This window comes from Mustela lutreola, chromosome 12 (assembly GCF_030435805.1).
Source record: "Mustela lutreola isolate mMusLut2 chromosome 12, mMusLut2.pri, whole genome shotgun sequence".
Lineage (NCBI taxonomy): Eukaryota > Metazoa > Chordata > Mammalia > Carnivora > Mustelidae > Mustela > Mustela lutreola.
Window position 1 is genome coordinate 6,111,233 of NC_081301.1, and position 24,794 is coordinate 6,136,026.

The 24,794-nt window shown below is 58.5% G+C and overlaps 1 protein-coding gene across 1 annotated transcript in view; it reads right to left on the reverse strand.

The window, feature by feature from the left end:
• PRRX2 (paired related homeobox 2) overlaps nucleotides 1-23,954 on the reverse strand; it is a 42,550-nt gene extending 18,596 nt beyond the window's left edge. Inside the window, exon 1 of the mRNA XM_059142743.1 lies at nucleotides 23,439-23,954. Within this exon, the coding sequence (XP_058998726.1) occupies nucleotides 23,439-23,727 (289 nt within the window). The 5' untranslated portion in view covers nucleotides 23,728-23,954. The remainder of the gene's footprint in view (nucleotides 1-23,438) is intronic.
• Nucleotides 23,955-24,794: the final 840 nt, after the last annotated feature.

The following is a 24,794-nucleotide window of genomic DNA, read 5'->3' on the forward strand; positions in this document are numbered from 1 at the left end:
CGCAGCCTCCGCTAGGTCGCGACTTGGAACCACCACTGCCTTTGCCCGTCCCGGGAAGCCATTCACGGAAATCCCCCCCACACCCCCTTCTCAGTTGGCAACAAGCACTGCCCGCTGGCCCGGCGCGCACCGCGAGCCAAGCGCTGGGCTGGGCGCGGCGAGGGTGCAGCGCATCTCCGCGCCCGATGGCCCTAGGAGACGAGGCGCTGCTGCCATCGCCCGCCCGTATCACAGTCGGGGAGACTGAGGCTGGAGCGGTCACTCGCCCCACGTCACCCAGCGAGAAGGCAACAGGGCTGGCCTTGAACTGGGCGGTTGGACTCCATCCATCATTCCCCCCACCCCCAGGCAGATCCGCACCGGGTTTTGCCCCCTCCTCAACTCCTAACGCACACACTCGGAGCCCAAAGTCACCTAAAATCGGTGGCAACACAGGCCCTTACCCGGGGCGCGCCCTCTCCCCAGACCCCGCCCTCCTCCCTAGAGAACCTTTCCTCAGCTGCGCCCCAGATCCTTTCGTTGAGGTCCTCCGACCCACGCACCTGGAGGCCGTGAGGCTTCTGGGGACTCCCCAGCAATGTGGGTGGATTCTTTCTCCTGGCAAGGTTCCAAAACAGCCTCTCATTCAGAATTTGCCCCGGGAACGGAAGGGTGCACTCCAGGCCCACTCTTGCTCTGGGAACCATGGGAACCGCTCTGCTTTGGAACCTCCTTTCTTTTTTTCTTTTTTTTAAATTATTCAAGGGTATATGGCACGACATACTTTTGCTTTTTTTAAAAAAAATATTTAATTTATTTATTTGACAGAGATCACAAGTAGGCAGAGAGGCAGGCAGAGGGAGAGGGGGAAGCAGGCTCCTTGCTGAGCAGAGAGCCCAAGACCCAGGGATCATGACCTGAGCCAAAGGCAGAGGTTTTAACCCACTACCACCCAGGCACCCCTACTTTTGCTTTTGAAAGGAAGTTATGATCTTTAGAAACTGTCCGGATTCTGGATTAAAGGCTCTCCATCTGAGTGGGCTAAAGCGGGTCATGGGTTTCTCTCGGACTTTATACATGCAGACATACATACCATACACACACACTATGCCTTTAGCCTCTAGGGGTAAGCATGTGTGCTTGCAAATTGCAAGTAATTTGCTGGCTCCAGGTTAGATTTTAGCATCCCCTGCCCCTCGGAGGAGACTTTATAAGAAAACGGACCCACATCAAAGTACCACACTTGCCCTTAAATGAGGAGACTAGTTTTTGTTTGTTTGTTTGTTTGTTTTTTCTGAGCTGCTCACACCACGGAGGAGTTCCGTTCAGAGCTTTCCTGTTAATACCCTCTGAATTCACTTGGGGGGCTTGTTAACCTGGGGCATCAGAAATTCTGGGTTGTAGAACAAAACCACTTTAAAAAAAGTTCCCAGGCTGAAGGTAATGGGCTCTGTAATGGCTTTGGTGAATGTCCCGGCGTTGGAAGCCTGTCTGTTTTAATTTTCCAGCCAAGTCTCATGTTAAAAGTTCTGGGCTGGGGGGGCTCCCCATCCCCCACCCCACGCCTCGCCACCCAGAATGCGGGGCCAGGAGAAGAGCAGAGTGGTGCAGGAAGGGGGAGGTGCCAGCAAACTGGAGGCTCCTAACCCAGCTCCCAGCCCCTACTTCGCCCTCCTGTGGTGAGACACCCCCCCACCCCACCCCCCCATCCCCTGGTAAGTCATGCTGAGTGGGCCTGGGAGCCGGTGAAGGTCAGGCCACTGGCCAGGACAAACCAACACTGCTTCCAGGTGTAAAAACCAAACCATCAAAGCAAACTGGCCAAGTAGAGCCTGAGCAAGTGACTGTGGACTTGGAGGGAAGCCGGTTCTACCAAGCATCTGTCATTTCAGCGTCTTGTCTCTCCACCAAGGTGGTTTCTCCTGCTACGAGAACTGGTGGCAGGTTCTGGTCACTGAACTCTGTCCCCTTGCCTTTCCTTCCATCGGTGGCCTCCCTTCCCTCCTCCTTAGCCAGAAACCTGTGGATGGGAGGCCGTTTACAGGTGCCCCGTCCATAGTCCAGGATGGGAGGTGGAGGTGGGAGTTCCAGAACTTTCAGGCCCTGGGACTCTGTGAGGCTCTAGCCCCAAGCAAGCCCAGTCATCATTCTGTGCAGTGTTGAAATCCTCCCCGGGGTGCCGGGTAACCCCAAAGATTGAGTGCCCTGCACCTAGCCCTCTCTGTGTGGCCTGGTTGCATGGCCCATTCCTTCTGTATGGTGAGTCCCTTTCATCTGGAAGCTGCAGACATGCAGAGGGCTGGGGGGGAGGCTGGTGAGGGGAGGACCAATGACCCCCACCCACCCACGACCCCAGCCAGAGGCTTGGTCCAGCCACAAGGCTTTTGCTTGACTACAAGAGCCATGCCTGGACACCATACTAGTTATCATGATTCTGGAAGGAGCTCCCCCAGCGGCCCTCCATCGAGACCCCTATGTGCCGGCTACTTTACACACAGGACATTGCAGAGTCCTCACGCCTGCCACCCCAGGAAACAGATCCCCATCACTGACCCATCATGCAGATGAAGAAACAGGATCGGAGAGGACTATTAACTTGTTTAAAGTCACACAGCCTCTTCATGGAGGATGAATCAGGGACTCACCCCCAGCCCCACCCCATGCACAAGACTTCAGCACCAGAGCTTCTAACCACTGAACCACACTGCCTCCTGGTGGGACAGCATCCATGTTCCTGCTGAGCATGGGTGAGTGTGTGCATCCCTCCTCGCCCAGGCAGCAGCCCGCAGAGACGTCACAAGGGGCTTTGGGGAGCACGCAGACCAGGGCTGACTCTTCTGTTCGATCATCGGCTACTAGCTGCCTGGAACACTGTGTTAAGAGAGAGTCTGAGGAACCCTGGGTGATTAGCCTTGTTGGCCGCGGGCTCAGGAAGGGGGTATTTTGACAAGAAAGTGTTTGTCAATTCTGAGCCTGGCTCCAGTGTCCTGATTTTATAAATGCAGGAGACGGGAGCCCAGAAAGGAGGCACGACTTGCTCAAGGGCCTGGGAGAGTTCTGAACAAAGGCAGAGAGGGGACATGGTCCCCTCTCAAGGGCGGGAGGACCTTGCACTCCTCTCGGGGCACTTTCCATTTCAAGAGCAGGGCTGCAAAGGGCCACCATCCCGCTGCCCCTTAGCCCCTGACACGTTCTTTTGGGAAGTTTCACGTAGGTCACAGAAGTCCGTTGGGAGAGAGAGATGTTCAGTTCTGCCTCTTTAAGGAAATGAACGAGCAGCAATCTGGCATGACCAGGAAGCAAACCCTTGTCCGGGGCCTCAGTGGAAGCAAGAGAAACCATCCTACCTCCTTTGAATTTATATTAGGGACAATGTTCCACCTCTCACACAGGAATTTCACACTGCTGTGTCATGACAGCAAGGCAAGTTTTGCTCTGAGAGAATCACTATTTTTAAGATACTACTATGACAAAGTTCTTTTAAAAACTAAGTTAGAAACAACCTGATTTTTTTTTTTTTAATGGGCCAAAGACCTTAACAGACACCTCATCACAGAAAAGATACAGACAGCAAATAAACATGGGAGAAGATGCTCAACGTTATGTGCTGTTAGAAATTGCAAGTTAAGGGCGCCTGGGTGGCTCAGTGGGTTAAAGCCTCTGCCTTTGGCTCGGGTCATGATCCCAGGGTCCTGGGATCAAGCCCCGCATCACATTGCATCTGCATCGGGCTCTCTGCTCAGCAGGGAGCCTAGCTTCCCTTCCTCTCTCTCTGCCTGCCTCTCTGCCTACTTGTGATCTCTGTCTGTCAAATAAATAAATAAAATCTTAAAAAAAAAAAAAAAAAGAAATTGCAAGTTAAAAGAACAAGGAGACACCAGCACACACTTACTAGAATGGACAAAAGCCAGGACACTGACGACCCCAGATGCTGGCAAGGATGCAGAGCAACGGGAAACTTGTTCAGGGCTGGGGAGCCTGCAGAACCAGACAAGCGCTTTGGAAGAGTTTGTCAGTTTCCCTATGAAACGAACCCGATTCTGAGCATAGGAGCCTGGAGTCAGGCTTCTTGGTATTTACCCAGAGGAGCTGAAAACGTATGTTCACACCAAAAGCTACATGTGGATGTTTATAGAAGCTTTACTCATAATTGCCCAAACTGGGAAGCAACCAAGATGTCCTCCAGGATGTGAGCAGATAAACCACGGTCCAGCCAGACAACAGAATAGCACTCAGTGTTAAAAGAAATGAGCCCTTGGGGTGCCCCGGGGGTTCAGCCAGCTAAGTGTCTGACTCTTGATTTTGGTTCAGGTCATGGTCTCAGGGTCCTGAGATAAGAGGCCCAAGTCGGGCTCCACACTCAGCAGCCAGTTTGCTTGACCTTCTCTTTCTCCCTCTCCCCCTCCCCCTGCTTGTGCTCTCGCCCTGAGAAGAAGAAGAAGAAGAAGAAGAAGAAGAAGAAGAAGAAGAAGAAGGAGAAACAAAGAAACAAAATGAGCGATCAAGCTATGAAAAGCTATGAAGGAACTTTAAGTGCACACTACTAAGTAAAAGAAGCCAATCTGAAAAGGCCACGTGTCGTATGATTCCAGCTATATGACATTCTGGAAAAGGCAAGTCTGTAAACAGTAAAAAGGGGTTGGCAGCCAGGAGAGGGAGGAGCAAGTGGAACACAGGATTTTTAGGGCAGAGAAACTATTCTGTATGATACTATCGTGGGGGATGTCTGTCATTATCTACTGGTCCAAACCCTATGGCCTGGGTGACAATGATGCAACAATTTAGGTTCGTGAATTGTAAGAAACGTACCAATCTGGTGCAGGGTATTGTGTGTGAAGGGAGGGGTTATGGGCACTCTCTGTACTTCCTGCTCGATCAGGCTGCAAACCTGAAACTTCTCCAAAAAATAATAATAAAGTCTATTTAAAAGGGAAAACAAGGGGCGCCTGGGTGGCTCAGTGGGTTAAAGCCTCTGCCTTTGGCTCAGGTCATGATCTCAGGGTCCTGGGATCGAGCGTCCCTTCCTCTCCCTCTCTGCCTGCCTCTCTGCCTACTCGTGATCTCTGTCAAATAAATATGTAAAACCTTTAAATAAATAAATAAATAAAAGGGAAAACAAAAAGGAAAAAAAATTAACTACAGCCTGTGGTGTGCTGCTAGATATTTAACAATCGGTCCTCTGTGAGAAGGGACCCTGGATTTATGTTTGTCCATTTCTGGGGTATAAATACTTCCACCACGGCCAACTTCCAGCTATAACATGATGCCAACGAAGTCCAGATTGGGAGGTCAGGCACAGAAGCACCCCAGGATACAGTATTTGCACCATCCAGATACCATAAATGCCCAAAATCCCAAGCCTATAAACCGTAGTCGGTGCAGTAAACTGGTAAGAGGTGAGTTCTCAGTATATATCGCCTTTGTTTTCCAGACAGCTTGTGTCATTGTAACTTTATTTAATTTAACTTTTGAGAACATCTGTCTTTGGCAACTAGCTTCCAAAATCCCGGGCAGTCTCCTGGCGGGCACTCGTAAGGCAGCACAAGCGGATGCTGGCCCGCCCGCCCCTGCGGTTTCCGAGCACCCAAGGGAGGGGAGTCTCTGTTTTGCCCATTTCCGCGAATCCCTGGAGGAGGGTTTCGTCCGCAGCAGCATCACGGTGTACAGGCCATTCTGGATTTGGAAACCAGATATTGTATGAATGGTGATAGCCCCTGTCTGTCCCCCGAGAACTGTCGCCCTTGGCGGGGGGGTCTGTGAAGCCCCCACCTCCTGCTCCGTGTTCGCCAGGGTTCAGGTCCTTCCCAGTGATTTGATGCAACCTGTGTGTCTAACAAAAACCCCGCTGAGCCCTGGGGTCTTTCTAAAGTGACTCATCACCCTCAAGGGTGTGCCCAGAAGGCTGAAAAGTCCTTACAGAGAAAAACTCAGATTTGCTACCAATTATCAGGGGAAGGGGGTTCATCCCCCCAAAACAGAGGCTGCGAGGGAAGGGGAGGATGGGTTGGGTGTGGTGGGAGGGACAGAGGCCGCAGGGCAGAACTGGGGTCCTCAGGGTAGCTGCTCAGCACAATCCCTGGGTGGAGATTTTAAAATAAGAGGTCAAGTCCCCCTGCCCCCAACCAGCCCCCCACCCTCCAGAGTCTGACTCAGGCTCTGAGCCTGGCCACGAGCACTCACCGAGCACTCACACTGTGCAGTCGAGGATCGAGAACCCCTCCCTGACAATGCCATCCGACAGGCCTAGTCGAGCCCCCTGTACTGTGGCCACAGGCCACTTAGCCAAAATAAGCCCATTCCTCCACCTGCGAAGTGGCTTGTCCCAGGCGGTAACTCAGGTAACCGAGCATCGGTGCCGGCGTAAGGCAGGAGAACGAGACACGCTGGACTCGGTCCGCATACGTGTGCAGGGCGCTGAGCCCAGTGCACCGTGCTGGGAGACCGACACTCTCACTGATCCCCCTTTTCCAGGCAGGGAAACCAGGGCTCAGGGACCATGAGGACCTGCCCGAGGTCATCCAGCTAGCTGGTTGGCAGAGTCAGGATTCAGACCCGAGCGGGCAGGCTTCCGCTCAGAGAAGACGGGGAAGCTGAAAGGAGAGATTTGGAAAGCAGGCGAGGGTGCGCTAAGAACAGGAGTGTCTCCCTGGGTCATGGGCTCAGCAGCCCTAAGCCACGGGCCTCTCGGAAAAGAACAAGGCAGAACACCCCTGCCCTAGCATACCTCACCTCCTTCCTGGGAGACCCTCATTGTCCTTAACTTCTGGGGAGTCTCAGCAGACCAGGCACTTTCTGTTCCGTTCTATGAATGAGAAGGAGGGGTTTGCTCCATCCGAAGCCAGGCGGCCGAGGGTGGTGAGGCGCGAACTCTCAACACAAGCTCCTACTCATCCTGCAAGACTCCACGTGAAAAGCCCCGAACGCCTTGCGCATATGTCTGCTTCTGCCTCCTCGGGACTCACTTACATGCTTGCGCCCCTGTCCCAAGTCCTCCAAGGCTGTGAGCTCCCAGCTGCCTCTCTGGGCCCCATGTGACTGAACGGAGGTAGGACGGAGCAGCTGAAGCGCGGACCCAGGGAGCCCTCCCGGCCTTTCTCCTTCAGAGTCGGTTAGACCTCATCCTGACGTCGATGGTGCATCATGGAGAAAACAATGAGGTTGATGTGTGCCGTTGCGGGTGTTCAGGGAGGGGGCACAGAGGGAGAGGGAGAAGGAGAGGCAGAGCGGGAGGTGGGCAGCTCACCATGGAGCCTGGGTAGAGGAGGGCTCTTCAAACGAGCACCCCTTCCCATCGGGGGGCCCTTCCCACCCTCAAAACCCTCTCTCACCCACCCTTAGAGACGGTGCAAGGGGGACAGGGTTGTTAACTTGCTTCTCAAGAGGGGAAACAGGTCCAGAGAGTCTCCATGTGGCCTGCCCAAGCTTGCCCAGCTGGGATCTTAGCTAGAGTCTCCCTGCCCTTAGCTCCTGGGCCATGCCCCCATCTCCTTCCAAATCTCGAGGGGGTGTAATAAGAGGACCCTCCTCACCGGGGTTGTTATGATGATTCCAGGACTCGGGTCCAATGACCAAAAGAGGCCACAAATCAGGCTGCTGGTTCTGCAGCCCTGGCAAATCATGTCCCTGCCCCGTGCCTCAGTTTCCCTTTCTGTATAACACGTGATCCATGGATGGCTGTGAGGGCTCCGAGGGGTGACATCTGGAAAGCAGTCAAGATACGGGTCCCACAGTGTTGCTAGGGCTGACAAGCATGACATGGGCCCTCTGTACACCTCACCTCTCCAGAGGGGGAGGGCTGTACTGGCCAAGCTCCCTGCCAAGCCACGAGGCCCATCTTTGCCCCTCCCTTCTATGAAGCGTCCCTGAATGTCCAACGCCTGGCAGGCTCCCAGGACTGAGGGAGCAACCTGCTCCCCCACAGTCATATGTCCCCACCCCCTCTGCAGGGGGCTGCGCTGCGGGTGGGTGTCCCTCAGCCAGCACCAATCCAGTATGGAAAAGAGTCTGCAACAGGCTGGGCACATTTGCTTAATTCTCCCCTAGCCAGGGCCTGGCCCCAACCTGGGCAGCTCTGATTTCATTAACATTCTGCTGAGACCCTCCCCCACCACCAGACCCACGAAGGCCCCCCACTCACAAAATCAGGACGCTGGAGTGTTTGCAGAGCGGAGGGCAGGGGAGGAGGGGCTGCTGATTGTGAAGACGGAGTCTGAGGCTCCTGGTGAGCCGGGACCTCTTCTTGAGTGAGCAGACGCTGAGTCAGGGTGGGGCACCCCCTCTCAGATGTCCACCCTGCCCTGGCACAGCCCCGCCAATGAGCGTCTCCTGATGTTTTGCGCCCTGAGTCCTCACTCTCCTCTCCCTGGTCCCGAGCGAGACCCAGAGAAGAGTCAAAAGGCCAGACCAATCTGAATCCCGGTCTCAGGACCTACGCCCTCTTCCAGAGCCTCCTCTCGTTCCCTGCCCGCCCCCCACAAGCCTCCGACCAGCTGCATTCTGTCACTTCCCCTCTTCGAAAATGCTGTTCCCTCTGGCTAGAACACTTTTCCGCTTAGCCTTAAAGCCAGCCCAGTTCTTCACCTCCCACCTTAGGCACCACTTCCTATAGGAATACAGTTTTTATGGGTTCCAGAATACACTGTGGAAGGGTAATTAACAGATGGGTAAGGACATGTTGGCCGCAGGTGACAGCATGTCAGCTGAACAACCCAGATCCACTGTCACTCTTCACTGTGCAGAAAGTGCATTTGCCATGGAGGGTTTGATGTCATGGGAGGGGGGCACTGCTACTGGATGGGGGTCCCATGCTCAGCTCCCCCGCAAGGGCAGGGACCACCCCCTTCTGAAGCTACTTCCATGGCTTCCTGCCACCAGCCTTCAGCCCAGGACACAGACCGCTCAGATTCTGTGGGAGCTGGACAGACCCACGGGGCCAAACGGACACACTCAGTCCCAGAGGAGAGGCGTGCAGGGTCCCAGTGACATAGCAGTCTGTCCCCGTGGTAGGGGACAAGATGGCATTAAAGTGGTCCCAGAGCCAGCTGCCCAGGCCACCGGGATGGGCGTTGGTTGCTTTAAGGGCCATGGTTGACGTGTTCCTCCACCTACAAGGCGGGTGACCTTGGGAAAGTTACTTGAACTCTCGGAGCCTCCACTGCCTCATCTATAAAGAGGGCATATAAAGGTCCCTCTGTGTTAGGGGAGACCATACATATGAAGCACATAAAGCAGCCCCCAGTGGTATTTGGGGGAACTCTTCCTCCTAAACGTAAGCTCTGTGATGTCAGGCAGCGACTCCCTGGAGAGCAGCCTCCCCCTATCCAGGTCAGAGGGGTTGGCTGAAACCCAACCCACACAACCGCTCTCAGCCAATCAGCACTCAGCTCCTCTGTGATTGGCTCGAAGGTGGGCAGGGACCCAATCCCAGCAGAGAGAGACCCTGGGAGAGAGATACCGGCTGCTCCATGGTTTAGTCCTGGATCCAGCAGTGCCTGAAGTCCCGCCCTGGATTTTTTAGTGATGTGCATCATGATTTTTCTTCCTCTTAAGCCACTTGGGGCCGGTTTTCTCTCCGTTGTAGGTGGCAGCACTGACTAGCACAAAGCTGGAGCCTCACCTACACCTGGACCCTCACCCTTGCCCTGGCAGAACTAGAGCGGTGTGCCCCCACTAGGAGAACCCCCTCCCCCAAGTACAGCACTCCAGAGACTTGTGGGCCGGACTTCGTTATTCTGCCTCCTCTGTTCGAGCCCTGCCCCTGCTACATGTGCTGTCGTGGTCGTGTCTCCCAGGTGATTTGAGATGTGGGTCTTTGCAGCCTGTTGGGGTAGGGTTGGGGGCTCTGGACAGCCAGAGCGTTGCACCGTGGGGAGAGCTGGGATGGGAGGGCTCCGGGGTCTGACTCCACCTCTACTGTGCAGCCTTGGGATGACAACGCCTGTTTCTGAGCCCCAGGGGTCCCCATGCTCCTCAACTTGATGGAATTTACTGGCACTGCAATTCATTACTTGTCTGTGTCATTATCAGATAATCACCTGTCGCAGGTTGCCTGGAAGCTCCTAAAGGCAGATGGGGGGGTATCTGCCCCGGGTCTGCATTTAGCACGGGGCTCAAGAAATATGTTGAGTAGAAGAACCTCTACTTCTCAGCTGTGAAATGGGAATGTGGATGGCCTTCTGTAAAGATCGGAGAGGGGGAGATGCATGCCCTGAGCTTAGACCCAAGTGGGAGCTTCCTTGGGGAGATGACTTGTTACCCCCGAGGGAGCTGCTGGCTCTAGCAACGGCAGTGATGACATGGCAGGTGGCCGAGGGCCAGTCCCTGGCCAAGTGCTTCCAATTCTGCATCCTCACAACCCACGTGTCCATATCCTTCCTTTGCAGATGAAGAAACTGAGGCCCAAAAGGGGAAACCCTTTGCCCCAGGGAACCACTTGGGCTGGGTCGGACTCACTGGCCCCACTCCGGACCTCTTCTCCGTGGGCGCCGTTTGGACACCCAAGGCCACGCACGAGGCCCCAGCCCTTGGTTATGAACTCCTCAGAACTGCTGCCTTCCTAACAGGGACCATGGCCCCTCTCAGAGGCCTGCCTGTAGCAGGGGGAGGTAGAGATGAAAATCTGCTGTGCAGAGGACACCGGTTTGCAAAAAGCAGCCGACATTTGTCACAAGCCGCAGAGCCCAAGAAGCTGCTACAGAGCTCTCCAGAACCCTGAGCTTCTCCTGCGGGGCCTCCAGGCCAGCCCCTAGGGGCCAAAGGAGATACAGCTCACCTCTGATCTCTTGGGAATGGGGCTTTCTCAGCTTTTCTCCCTCCTCCCTGCCTGGGGCTCCCTCCCACGCTGTCTGCCCTGTCCACAGACCCACTATTCACTTAGATTCCCATCTGGTTCTGGTTTCTGAGAGGCAGAGGGAAAAGAGGGTTTAGGGAGAAGCTGAGAGCTGGCTCCCAGTGGAGGTAAATCTGGTACCTTCACTTCTTTTCTTGGTGCCCCGAGCTCTGTGCATTTCCCCACCCTGCCACCAGCCTACAAACCCAGATCCACACGGAACCTGCTTCTGATGGCCACTTGGACATTGGGGTCCCAGGCAGAGAAAGGAGCCAGCATCAAGATCAGCTTTCCAGGCGCCTGGGTGGCTCAGTGGGTTAAGCAGCTGCCTTCGGCTCAGGTCATGATCTCAGGGTCCTGGGATCGAGTCCCGCATCGGGCTCTCTGCTCAGCGAGGAGCCTGCTTCCTCCTCTCTCTCTGCCTTCCTCTCTGCCTACTTGTGATCTCTCTCTGTCGAATAAATAAATAAAATCTTAAAAAAAAAAAAAAAGATCAGCTTTCCTATGAGTGCAAACACCATGTCTAAATGTGGGATCTGCTGGAGCCCAGGGATCACTGAGTGTGTGTGTGTTTGTGTGTGTTTGCACGTGCGTGTGAGTGTGAGCACACACATGTTCTCACTATGTGGTAAGAACCCATCTGCAATCCCTGAGGGAGCATATCTGAATATCTCAGCCTTTCTCCCTGAGCCGTCTTATCCACAGAACTTCTAGAAGTTGCAATTAATCTCTAATTTGAATTTTTAACCTCAAATGCCACATTATAAAAATAGTTGTGTTGTGTTTTATAGGCGGTATTTGTCATGAAATTATACATGGTTACAGCTTGGGCCGTGGAAAATAAAGCAAGATGCTTATTCTGCCTGGGAGTGGCAGTCCGTCCCAGCCAGGCTGGGGCTGCGGCAGATCCAGGCCATCCTTCCAGACAGGGGACCCCAGTCGCTGGGCAGGGTTGTGGGAGGTGGGACGCCCAGGGCTGGATCAACGGTCCCCTCTTTGGAAAGCAGAGTTAGGTACCGGCAAAGGCCACTAGAGCTAGCTAGCTCCTGGGGCCCAAAACTCTTGTTCCTAACCTCAGCTCCTTTTCCAGTGGGGCCTTGGGAAACTTCACTCTTCTTAGTTTTTCCAACTGGGAGAGGGCTTAGCGGTCCTGAGCCGGGTGTCTGTCCCCTCTTCCCAAGTGTCAGAGAGAGTGAAAGAGAAAATAAATTGGCCAAATGGGCGTCGCCCTGAGCCCCTGCCTGCCTGATTTCATCAGCTCCTCGGAGCAGCCCAAGCTCCCAGAGCTACCGCTATGCCCATTTTGCTGATTCAGAGCTTGAGGCTCAGGGAAATAAGGTGCTTTCCCAAGATCGTCAGAAATCGGGGGTGCGTTTGGGGCCAGAATCGCACAGCCAACCCAGGCCCTACCTGCAGCATGCCTTGCCCCCGAGAAGGTGGGAGACCCACTACACCTCTCTGGGGCCAGCTTTGTTTCTAAACTAGTGTCACCACTGAGCTGCACAGAGGACCAGGGAGGTTGCCCCTGTTCCAGGATCTCGGGCATCTGCATGGGTCGAGCTCCAGCTTCTGATTCAGCATCATGGTGCCCCTTGTCCATCTCCTCCTGGGCAAGCCTGGAGAGCCTGGGTGGGGTCAGGAGTGGGCACAGCCCCAGAGGCTCTGGGCCAGCCAGGCTGAGGAACACGTCGAGGACAAGCGCCTTACTGAGGACACGGTTCCCAAGGTAGCCACTCACTTCCCACACGGCAGGGGAAAACTGGCTCACCAAGAGAGCTCCCGGAGAGGGCCTGGGCGCTCTGGAGACTCCGGACACGCACAGACGAGCAGAAGGCACTCTGGCAGTTCTTAATAATACGATGACAAGTCTCGGACCAGGCCTCGCTCATGGGCTCGCTCCCTCCTGTCCCTCTGCTCCTGGAACAGCCGGTCTCTTTCTCACCTCTGAACCTCTGCATCTCTTCTTCCCACCACCTGAAGCACCTTTCGGCACCTCTTCTTTTGGCTTACTCCTCCAGGAAGCCTTCCCTGACCCTCCAGACCAAGTAGGGGGCCCCATTATCTGATCTCCTAGCAGCCAGGACATCTCCTTCCTGGCAAGGACCGCACCTCCCTGATCCCAGCTGGGACCCCGATATCCAGCGTACGCCTGACACGGGGCAGGTGCTCAACAAATATCTTTGGAAGGAAGGAAGGCAGGAGGGCAGCGTCCCTGGGATGCCTCCCCCAACCTTCCTCTAGTGAGGTCGCCATCCTGGGAGCCCTGGCCAGCCCGGCCCTGAGTTCACTGCACCAGCAACAGTTGCCTGGAACAGTGACCTCGCTTTCGGCCACTTAGATCTTTGCCTTTCCTTCATTCCTTCCCAGTGAAACCAGAGCAGAGCATTTTTCCTTCTTGTCTCCAGCCATTTCCCGCTTGGAGCCCTGACACTCTCCCTGCCCGGGGTTGCCCTGGCTGGGCAGCCGGCTCTGTGGAAGTTAAAACATAATGTCCCTAGGAAACATGAGAGTCCCAAAGGCTGGGGTCCCTCCCCAGGCCCCAGCCCCCGGCCCCCTCCGGCCCCACACTGCCCTGGGGTCCTCCTGCCTGACTGCTAGGGGGGCGGGCCCTGCACGAGGGGGTCCTGGAAAAACCCGTGCCTTCCTCAGCGCACTGCAGAAGTTTCTGGATGAGAACTGGGAAGGTGGGAGGCATAGCCTCTCCCTGGCAGGGCCCAGGACGCTTCCAGCAAGAGGTCACTGTGGCTCCTCGGCCATCTGGGGGCCCGGCATGGGGTGGCCGGCCTTGCCCCGAGACTCTGGCTTTGGGCAAGTCACTCGGCCTTTCTGAGGCTCAGTTTCCTTATCTGTAAGAGGGGAGGCAGGCAGATAGGGCAGGACAGCAGGCAGCAAGCGAACGACACTGCCGTCATGCTCCACTCTTTGGTCAGGGCCCAGAGCGCGCCTGTCCCCTGGGGTTTTCCCAGCACAATGTCTCAAAACAACACACCTGTGCACCGAATGAATGTGCAAATTAAGGGGTCCCACCCAGTGTTCTTGGAACCCAAAGCAAGGTGTCTCTTGGAGGGCGTGGGGAGGGGGTTAAGATTCGCCCTGAGGAGAATCAGGGGACAAAGTGCCAGGCTGTCTTCTGTCCCGTTCCTGGGATGTCCTTCCGGCCAGCCGGCCCCTTGTGTGGGAGGCAGCCCTTCCACCTCCAGGTCCCAGAGAGGAAGCCGGGTCTCCAGGCTCCCAGCTGGGAAAATGTGGCATTGGGAGGCCCCTCTGGCTTCCAAGCCCACAGGGGGAGGGGTGGGGGGCTGCGAGGGGACGTGGGGCCTCCGCGAGGACCGGGTCAGCCCGGGCTCTCAAGAGAAGCTCGTCCTCTGCCCTTAGCTGCAGGGAGGCGGCCGCCTTTCGCTCTGTGCATCTCCGCATCATGGAAAAGTGGACTGGGGGGCTCGAAGGCTCGGGGAACGGGGTGAGTCACTTAGGCTCTCCGAGCCTCCACGTCCTGCACTGGAATCCTAACAGCAGATACCCGTGTCCACCTGTACTCGGCTCCAGCACTGCCCTGTGTCTGTATGTCCGTCCTGCTAGGATGCACGGTTCCTCTCCCCCTTGCTGACCCAGACGCTCAGAGAGAGGAAGAAACCCACCCAGGTCACACAGCCGGTGTGGACGGTCCCCATGCAAACAGACCCTCGGTTGACCTGTTGTCATCAGCAAGAAGAGAGTCTCAGCAGGGGTGGGAGATGCAGAGGCAGAAGGCCCAGGACAGACCGGGACGGGGGCCGGGCTCCCCGGAGGGCCCCACACCCACCCTGAGAAGGGGGGCGGCCAGACCCCGGGCCCCGCGTGGCCTGGCTGCCCGCTGGCTGGACCGGCCGCCCGCAGGACCATCTTGAGAGCATTAGGGGCTGCTGTTAACAGATGTTTTCTGTTACGTGTTATTTGTTAGTCTAATGAAAGGAGGTGCACTGGCTTTCAAGACCTCGGCGTTCTGCGGGGGTTTTATATGGGAGGCCCGCGCCGAGCTCTGGTACAGGAGAGGCCCCGGGCCCCTGCCAGGCGCGCCCGGCGGCTCCCGCTTTGATTCTGCGGGTTGCAGTCATCCGCGTGGTAATTCCAGCTCTGGTTAAATGTCACTTTTAATAAGGCCATCTCTGGCGTGGAAACGTCTGCGCCCACGGCAAGGGGGGAGGACGGGCCAGGAGGTGGGATGGGGGACCCAGGGGGCAGTACCTGGGGCCGGTGGACAGCCTGGCCCTGGGGACCCCACAGGACAGCGGCGGGCAGGCAGGATGCTGGGAGGGGGCTTTGGCAGTGACAGGAGAGGTAGAGGGTCCCCCGCCCCCGCCATGCCCCACCGCTGGCAGCTGCAGGATCTGTGGCAGTCCAGGGGTGCTCACCCTTTCGTGCACAGAAAGATGATGGGGAACCTATTAAATGCAGATGCCCAGGCCCTGTGGAGCATCGTGCTGTGGGCTGGGGTGCGGCCCTAGGACATGCATTTCAACCGGCTGTCCCGGTGATTCTCATGCAGTGATTTCTGGGACCACGTGTTGACGAACAGACGGTGCAAACTCCCTCAGACCTGCGACAGGCCGCGTCCGGGGCCCCACCTAAGGCCTCCTGGGGAGCAGGGCCACAAAGGTAACACCCCTGACCTGGTCGGCTCTCAGGCTACAAGGTGCTCGCTCGGCTCTGGGGTGGAAAGGCCCCTGTGGAAGCTTCCAATTTCCCTGTCCCGGCCCCTCACCCTTTCACTGCTCCACACCAAGGACCGTCCCCCAAAGACTGCCCGGCAGCTCCTGTCCACCTCCTGGCCCCCATGCCCCCTCCCGCCCCGCCAACCGGAAGGTCCCAGCTGCCCCTCCCATGCACGGAAAAGCAGAATGGATCACAAGAGGGACCAAAAATAATGTCTTCCAGAGCCTACTTCGTCTTTTAGGATCTAATAAAAGGTATCACCGGCTGTAAAGTGCCCCGTGTGGACGGCGCCTGTCATCACGGTGGCTCTCGGAGCCAGGCTGGGGACAGGCAGCTTCCCAGATGTGGGAGGGACACAGCCTCATAGGGGCAGTGAGAGCATCTGGGTTGTTTAGCGAACCTGAGATTCCACGACTCCTGCCCTCTGGCCGGGGTGAGCTCTGCCCCCACTGCCACCCGCGAGCCAGCCCCCGGGTGAGGAGCCCCCGCCTCGTGCCCCCTGCCCCCAGGCCCTCTCCTGGCCCCTGGAGCACCCTGACTGCTCAGCATGGGAGCAGGCCGGATACCGTCCCCCTCTGTCTAGGCAGGAAGCCCCCCTCCCCGGTGCTCTCCTACTCGCCGCAGCCGCCTCACAAAAGCCACTTAACCCTTTGGCCCATCCCCGAGCCTTACGGGCCGCTCACCACTCACCGGCTGCCCGCGGCCCCTGCCCACTCAGAGCCTGGACTTGATCTGTTGGGCCCCGGTTGGAGCCCTGACAAAGGGGCGTGAGTGTGTGGGTGTTGAGAGTGTGCAGGTGCATGTCAGCGTGTGTTGATGAAGGTGTGTGTGTGCAAGCGACTGGGTTTGTGTGTGTGTGTGTGAGTGTGTAAATTGGGCCGTGGCAGGAGACGTGAAAGGGTTTGTGGGGGGGGTTTGTGTGTGCATTTGGGAATGTTGTGCGTGAGTATGAGTGGGTTCGTGTGTGTGCATGTGTGAGGGAGAGGGGTTTATGTGTGTGAGTAGGTGTGTGTGTGGGGTTGTGTGCGGGAGTGCATCTCTGTCTGTGTGTCTGGGAAAACCAGTCCACCACGTGGTCCCCAAAATGCCAGCCCGTGACCAGGTCTTCAGTGACCTACCACAGAATGAGAAAAACAGAGACAACCGGTGACTGTGTTAAGCCAGATGAGGTCAGGTTTGAGGACCAGCCTTGACTCGGAGATGCCGCAGGGGTCTCCCTCGGACGCAGCCGCGGGACTGTGGTGGTTGTGAGGCCGTGGCTTCTCTGGGCAACTCTCACCATCGTCCCCCCCGCCCCCCGCCCGGCCCGTGCTTGTCGCTCTCAGCCCCTGGAAACCTCACCGGAGCCTGGGGTCTGAGGGTCTGCGCAGGTGGCAGCAGCTCGAGGCCTGACACGTAGTCGGCCCTCGGCAAAGGGCCATGGAGTGAGCGAGTGGGTTAGCCTGGGGGCGGAGCCAGACTGGGCAAGGGGGCCGCCCTGTCGATGTTCCTGAGTCAGGGACCCTCGGCTGCTCTCCTGGGTCTGGGAGGCTGCAGACGGGCCTGCATAGAAGGAGACCATTCTATATCCATTCTGGATATTTCTAGACAGGAGGGGTAGAGGACCCTCCCCACCACCACTCACTTCACACCTTCCCAAACCCAAGCTGAGCGGACCCCGACAGTGCCTCCCATGGGCCTGTGATCCAGACCACCCCGCTGAGGGGACCCCTTCGGCGGGCTGCCCCATGGCCCCCTGAGTGCAGCCCACACCTGCCTGGGAGACCAGCTCGCCTCCCAGGGGCTCCAGGGATGGCCTTGGGGAGTAGCAGAAAACAAGGGCTTCCGAACAGGACAGATCTGGGCTGGAACCCTAAATCCTCAGGAAGATGGGGCCTCGGCCAGTGGCTCATTTCCCTCCACGCAGAACGGGGACGATGAGAGGACCCACTCCGTGCTGGTGGGACAGTGGGGCTCCGGCAGGTCTGTGGAGTCCTGGGGGGCACACGGCGAGCGCCCAGTCAACGAGCCTGTGACGGCCGCCGGCCACTCTCCCTGAGTCCCTTGTCCCCTCCCCCAGCCTCCGAGCCCAGGGCAGCCCCTGGCCAGGTTCCAACCCTGTTGTGCCATTTGGAGGATGCATTCAGGGGACCCACGGGCTCTCCCTTAAATCACCCCCAAGATTCGCTCGCACCTGGGGTCAGCCACCGTCCTTTGGGTCTTGGACGCCACGTGAGCCTGTCAAGTTTCACCTTATCCCATCTGACCTCACCTTCCTGCCTGGGACAGGCCACCCAACCCCCTCCTTCTTGTCTTTACCCATTTAGAAACTCAACGCGGCACAGGGCCATGTAATAGCCCGACTCCGTGCAGCCCTCCAGGCCTATCCCTTCCTGCCTCTCTGCCCCCTTTGGTTCCCCAAACAAATCCCACGCCTCCCTTCCCAGCTGGGAGACCTTGGGCCGGTTGCTTTGCCTCTCTGGGCCTCCAAAAAATAGGGACGGCATGTCCTTAGTCCTGCCTGACTCACGGGGCAGCTGTGGACATGACCCACTCGGGGCTCACCACACCTAGAGGGACATCCCTGTCCATGGTGCCCATTTCACAGATGGCAACACTGAGTGTCGGGTTGCTTTCTGGGCCTCAAGTGGGGTGTGCAGACAGGTGTTATCACTGCTGCTCCCAAGCTACTTTTCCAGAGTCTTCTGGGAGGGAAGAAAGCTCTAGCCCTGTTGAGTTTCTGCCCATGGGGAAGGGCCCTTGTGGCACGCTAGCTGGTCCAAGGCTCCTGTGCCACACCCCCAAGCTCCACGCCGATCATCTGCATGACCACCCTGGAGCCAAGAATAATGAACTAACGCAAGGGCCCGGCCTGCTGAGAAAAAGCCGGAGAGGCACCAGCCACCTCCCACCAGCCACCCTGGTGGACCGGGCAGTTCTCTCCAGCTGAATTCCCCTGGGCTCGCAGCTTCCAGACCTGGTTCCTCAGCCTCTCTCTCAGCCTCCTCTTCCCACTCAGGGCAGGTGCCAAGGGCCGCCCTCGCCAGGACCCAGGCCCCGGAGACTCCATGTTCCTGGGGCATTTTCTCAGCCTGATCAGACCGTGATGAAGGACAGGAGAGGCCTCTCAAACATCTGGGTCCTGCCTCCCACTGTTCAGGTGGGAACTGAGCCCAGAGGAGGGATGCGACATGATCAAGGTCATGTCAAGGGAGGGGGCAGCAAAAGCCAGGGCTCCTCGCGCATGGAAGGGGAGGCTTTACCCCCCTCCCCGCCCCCTGGAAATGGAGGCAGGGAAGCAAGAGAAGAGGGAAGAAAAGCAGGTTCGATCGGAAAAAAGCCCTTCGCGGAAGAAACCCTTCTTGTCTTTTTCCCCCACCAGCCTGTACTGTCCCAGCCGCCCGCTTCCCGGGCTCCTGCCATCACCAGCCCAGGGGCTGCGTGGCCACCTGTCACAGCGAGCTGGGGGAGGCAGGTGGCTGAACCACGTGGCCAGCTGCGGGGAACAGTGTGACGCTTCCTCCAAACATGAAACCTAGAATTGCCACAAGACCCAGGAGCCGCTCCGCTCCACTTCTGGGCGCAAACCCCGAAGAACAGAAAGCGGACATGGGAAGAGATATTTGCCCACCCACGTTCACGGGCATTAGTCACGGCGTCCTAGAGGCGGAAACACCCAGGTGTCCAGCAGCAGATGAATGGAGAGTCGTGACGCGGCGTGAGCACACACGCACACGCGCAGCCTCGCACGTGCACTGGAATATCCCTCAGCCCCCCAGAGGAAGGAGATCCTTACACCGGCGGCCACGTGGAGGAAATTGGAAAACGTCATGCTAGGTGACATAAGCCAGACAGCAAAGGACGAATGTCACAAGCTTCCCTTCCATGAGGTCCCTGGAGTCGTGGGATTCACAGAGACGGACAGGAGCGGGGTGGGTGCCAAGCGCAGGGAGGGGATGCCGAGTCGGTGTTTCATGGGTGCAGAGTTTTATCCGGGGAAGATGAGAAAGGTCTGGAGACGGAAGCTACTGACGGTTGCCCAACAATGTGAATGTGCTTTATGCCCCTGAACGTGTGCTTAAAAAATGGTACAAGAGGTAAACCTTCCGTTGGGTATATTCCACCACAATAAATGCTTTCAGAACTTAGAGGCAAGTTCTGCTGAGCCCTAGATGGTCCCTTACGGTCTTCTGCTCAGACACTCGGCCATTCCCGCCCATCGGTGGCAAGGGGAAGGGGCACGTCCCCACCCCAAACCAGGCTCACTCTCAGCTTCCTGGGCCCCCATTAGCAGCTGTGGCCGAGGGAGCGGCTCTGTGGAGGGAGCCCCAGGTCTCCATCCCGCCCACCCCAGGGCTCTAGTCACCCTGGCTCAGCCTGTGCCCGCAGCTTCGGAGCACGGGGCTGCCCTGACTCTCTTGGTCCTGAGGTCTCCGAAACAGGTACCAGCCCTCCAGAGGCTGGGGGCGGGGGGGGGGGGGCTCCCCAGGAGCTTTGTTTATTTTCCCAGTGTGTCCGCATCCCTGTTTCCGCCCTGCCCACAGGAGGGAATGCTTTAAAGAAAATCTCAGTTATTAATGTGGTTTCTTTTGTTGTAAGTCATTGCAAAGGCACCAAACGAGGGTTTATTTTCCTAACGTGCTTGGCATAGCTCAGCGGCGGCCGCAGACTTCAGCGTTTGATTTGGGAGGAACGCGAGACCCCGGTTTGCTCTGAGTCACCAGTGAAGCCACAGCCTTCCCGGCCAGTTCCGGGGGTGCCTGCTCTGGGAAAATCACTGGCGAGCATAGGGTACATCTACTGGTGGCTTTGGGAAAACAAAAGAGCAAAAAATTAAAAAAAAAAAAAAAAAAAAGAACGTGAACCTTGCTACCCTGGCAGATTTGAAAATGGATCAATTTTCTTAACTCATGAGTCTCCCCACTGGCCCTTCATTTTTAATACGGGGTCCTCCATCTCTTTGTGATGTCAGTTTCTTTCTTTGGGCCCAGAAACAACTCCAGAAGCCACACAAAAACCCACTTTTGAGCACGTCCTGATCTCTAGCAGGCGCCAGCGTTCCCCGCAGGCCCAGGACTAGGGGGTAGAAGTCGCAGCCCAGAGCCCATGCCTGCTGGCCTGGGGTCCAGAGTCCTGGCACCCCGAGGTTTAGTTGGCCACTTAGGAAAGGGGTCCAGTGATGCAGGCCTGGCTCACCGAGATGCGGGGAGGAAAGGTTCCTTCTCCCCCACTTGGAGACCTCAAGACTCCGGCATCCGTGGTGAGTGTTAGTGGGCGGGGGTCACCTGCCCGAGAGGGAAGCCTATGGAAGAAGAGCAGGGCAGTTGGCTTCTGTCCTCTCTCTGCAGGCCCAGACCCAGACAGCCAGCTGAGAGGGTCTCCCAGACCAGCAGCAGCCACGCAGCACCCCAGCCTCCGCTACCCTGCCTGCCTCTCGGGGCGTTGGGACTCTGCCTGGCAGCGGGCACCCTGGCTTGCGGCTTGGGGCTGGCCTTGGGGGAGATGTTTGACTCTATATAAAACATTTGGATTTCACGGACTAGTGATTTGCTTTCAATCTAAGGAATGAGTATAGGGTTACTGCCTTTTAATTTCGCCAAGTCAGGACATTAAAATCAAACAATCTCCAGTTACTATCCCTAGTTCATAAAAGAAAGGATGGTCAAACACCAAAAGTGAGGAGGAAAGATCCCAATATAACCATCCCAAACACAGAGAATCCTTTACACTGGAAGGGGAAGCTTCCTGACGAACTCTCCCTGTTGTCCTGTTCGCTTCAGCTTCCAGAGGCCTGGGGAAAATCTCCCCCAGGGGGCCAGGGGAAGCACTGAGCTAGACGGCCCTTCCCCGGGCAGCGCTGGGCGGGGTTTCCGAGGCCGGAGGTAGCCGTGAGCCCCTTCAGCCTTCAGCCCTTTGTCGCTCACTGGTGAGGGGAAGGAGGTCTGTGGAGGTTGTTGCTCTAGCCCCGTCCAACCTACCCCCACACCCAGTACCTTCTCTGTCCCCAGTACAGTCCTACCCCTGGGGTGTGGAAGCCCCACCTCCGGAAAGGCCCTGCAGGCCTCCAGGGCTCAGTTGAGAGTGGCGAGGCCCCAGGGGGCCGCTGAGGAGGCCCAGTATCCACCAAGCTGCCTGGGGGGCTGCCAGAGACCACCCTCCCCACCCCCCCCCACCCCCCGCCGCGCCTCCAGGCACTTAATGTCCCCAGCTGGCATGAGCTGTTCTGGAACTCTCCAGAAAAACCCTGGGTTTGGAAACCTTCTCCGCTGTGTCCAAGAGAAGCAATGCCTTCCACTGTCTCTCCCCACGGCTGGGGGCCAGGGTGGAGACAGGCACCGGCCCCTGGCTAGGACTTGAGTAGAGAGAACCCCTGTGCCTCCTTCCCTCCGCCCGTGTGACTGCCGCCCCCTCTCCTTTTCTCCCTTCGTTCTGGGCTTCGCCTTCAGTTTGCTCCTCCTCCTCTGCCCTGCCAAGGCTGCCAAGGGGGTCCCGCATTCACCAGAGCCCTCTCCTCTCCCCTTAGGGGAAACCAGCTCTGAGCCAGCCTGCTCCTCCCAGGAGACCCGAGGTCCTGCAAGAAACTCGGGGGAACAGAGCCCCTCTCCTCCTGAACCCGCAGGCTCCCCACCTATAACCCCTGGTCCAAACCAGACACCTTCCTTCTGGTTTTCCCTCAGGGAAACCCCAGCTCCCAGGGCGGGGGGCTGTCGGCCGGCTTCATGCTCACCCTGGAGACGCCGGTCCATTGTGGCTGGCGGGCAGCGGGCGCCCCTGGGAGGGAGCCAGTAACCACCGGACGCAGCTGGCACCAGCTGGGTACCGAGGCACAGCTGTGTGTCAGGCGTGCCTCACGTCCGCACGTGCTCCTGGACCAGGTTTCAGATGAGGCTGAAATCACCTCCGCTTTCCCGGCACCTTCTCTCATGTGAAAAGCAGGGCATGTGGCCAGCCGGGAGCTCTCTTGTCTGAGACCTGGAGGCTGGTGCAGGAAGTGGGGGTCCCCAGGAGTGGGAAATGGTCCTCCCAGAAGGCCAGGCTGCTCCCCAGAGCTAGGGGCGGGGACTGTGGTGTCAGCCATCCTATCTCCTCCACAGGGTGTGGGTGAGCTGTGGGGACTCCTCTGACCCCCCCCCCCCCCCCCCCAGAAAACCAGCCAGGGCCTGGGACCTTGGCTTTATCTTCATCTTCTCCTGCTCTGGCTCCCCCTCCCCTCCCCCTTCTCACCAAAGACTCAGGCCCCTGTGATCCAGTGTGACTTTCAGGGGGAAAAAAAAAGCCACTTGGGTGGGTTGTTTGTTTTTAAAGCCCTTTCCTGATGACCTTTAACCTCGGCAGTGGAGAGAGGCCTAGCTGGCTCCCTCGGCTTGGGAGATGGGGGCCCGGCATCCCTGTCCCAGCCAAGGAGCCCATCCGAGGACCCAGCAGTAGCTGGGGTGGGATGGGGGGCAGGCGGGCCGAGTTCGGACGGAACCCAGTTGTGTGACTTGGATGCTCTGGCCCTCGCAAGACTCGGTTTCCCTAGCTGTGCCGCGTCAATAATCACACCCACTTCCCAGGGGACTCGATCCGGCAGCGCGGCCCCGAGGGCTGTCCCCCCACACCCCCGCCCCGGGCACAAAGGCGGCCCACTTCCCCTCCGTTCCCACGACTTGCGGCGGTGGCTCTGGCCAAAAGGCGGCCGGGCCCCTCCCCGGGGGTCGAGAGCCCTGGTGCCCGCCGCCCACGCGATCACGGGTCACGGACAGACAACCTCCACCGTCCCGCAGCGCGGCGGGGCCAGCCCGGCAGCCTCCCCACCCCCACCCCCCCGCAGCGGGTCCCGCGCCGCGCCCGCGCCCCGGGACTCTCTCCCCCCACCCCGAGCTCCCCCCACCGGCCGGCCCCGGACCCCGCGCTTCCGTTCCCACGCCCCCGGAGCCCCGGCGACCCCGGCGCGGCCCCGCCCGGCGCCCGCACTCACCGTCCTGCGGCGTCGCCTCGCTGCCGCTGCTGCCCCCGGACGGCTCCCGCGCCGCGCCCTCCCGCGCCTCGGCCCTGGCCGCGGGGCGCACCGCCAGCCGCCCGGCCGCCGCCACCTCCTCCAGGTCCAGGAGGTGGCTCACCGTGAAGTTCTTGCGCGCCTGGGCGCAGTCGCCGGGCCCCAGCGCGGAGGGCGGCGGCGGCGGCGGCGGCGGCGGCGGCGGCGGCGGCGGCCCCGGGCCCAGCGGCGGCTTGTCCAGGGCGAAGGCGGCGGCGGCCGCGCTGTCCATGCCCACGAGGGCCCCGGCGTCGCCGGCGCGGGTGGCAGGCGCGGGTCGGAGCGAGCGCGCCCCGGCCGCCCCGCGCTCGGGCCCCGCTGCCCGCCGCCTCCTCGGCCCCCGGCCGCCGCGGCCTGCCCGGCGCTGACGTCGGGGAAGCAAACTTTCGCCCTCCCCTCGGCCGCCTCGCCCGCTCCAAGTTGCTAAAACGCGAGCTCCTCGGGCCACACGCCCCTTCTTGAAGCGGACCTCGCCCCTGCCTCTCCTCCTCCCTCCGCCGCGCCTCGCCCGCCCCCACCCTGCGGCTGCGGGGGGCGGGGAGGGGGTCCCGCGCCGAGTCCGGCGGGAGGCTGGGGGCGGGGAGAGGGGGAAGGAGGGGTGTCCTCCCTTCACCCCTCCCCCCCCACACCATAAGGAGTAGGAAAGTTCAGTGTTTGGGGTTGGTTAAATCCCCCAACAAGTGTGTGTGTTGTGGGGGGGGTGTGGGAAGCAACCGTGGCGGGATTAGCAGCGCACACACTCCCCCCTTCACTGCCCCTTCCATTCACAAATTCCTCCGCAAGGGTGAAGGGGGGCGACTCTGAGACAGCTGACAGCGGAGAGCCCAACTCCCAGCTCCACCCTCATTCCCCCACGCACCCCAATGCCTTCCTCATCTGCTCAAAAGAAGCCAAGGTCCACCTTGGTCACTCTACCTGCCCCCCGCCATCCAGGAAGCGGCTCATTCCCAAGCTTCTGGGGTGTAGACACGGCGCGGCACCCCAACACACACACCCCCGTTGCCCACCTCCAGGAAGCTCCAGGCCCTTCCCAAGGAAAATCAGGCCGGTAGGAGAGAGTTCTCCCCTCCAGAATTCCTAGTTTACACACAGAGAGGATAGACAGCCAGACGACAGCCAGACTGACAGATGGACAAGGTAAGAGAGAGGCAGGCTTGGGTCTCTGCTCTTGTTTTTGTTTTTCAAGGAAAGCGTGGAAAAGATGCCTCTGGTGGCAGAACTGAGACTGAAAGCCATCCGGGTACCACGGGCCTTTCCGCAGGCAGCTGCTGGGTGCCCTGGCTCTGTCCCTGCACAGCC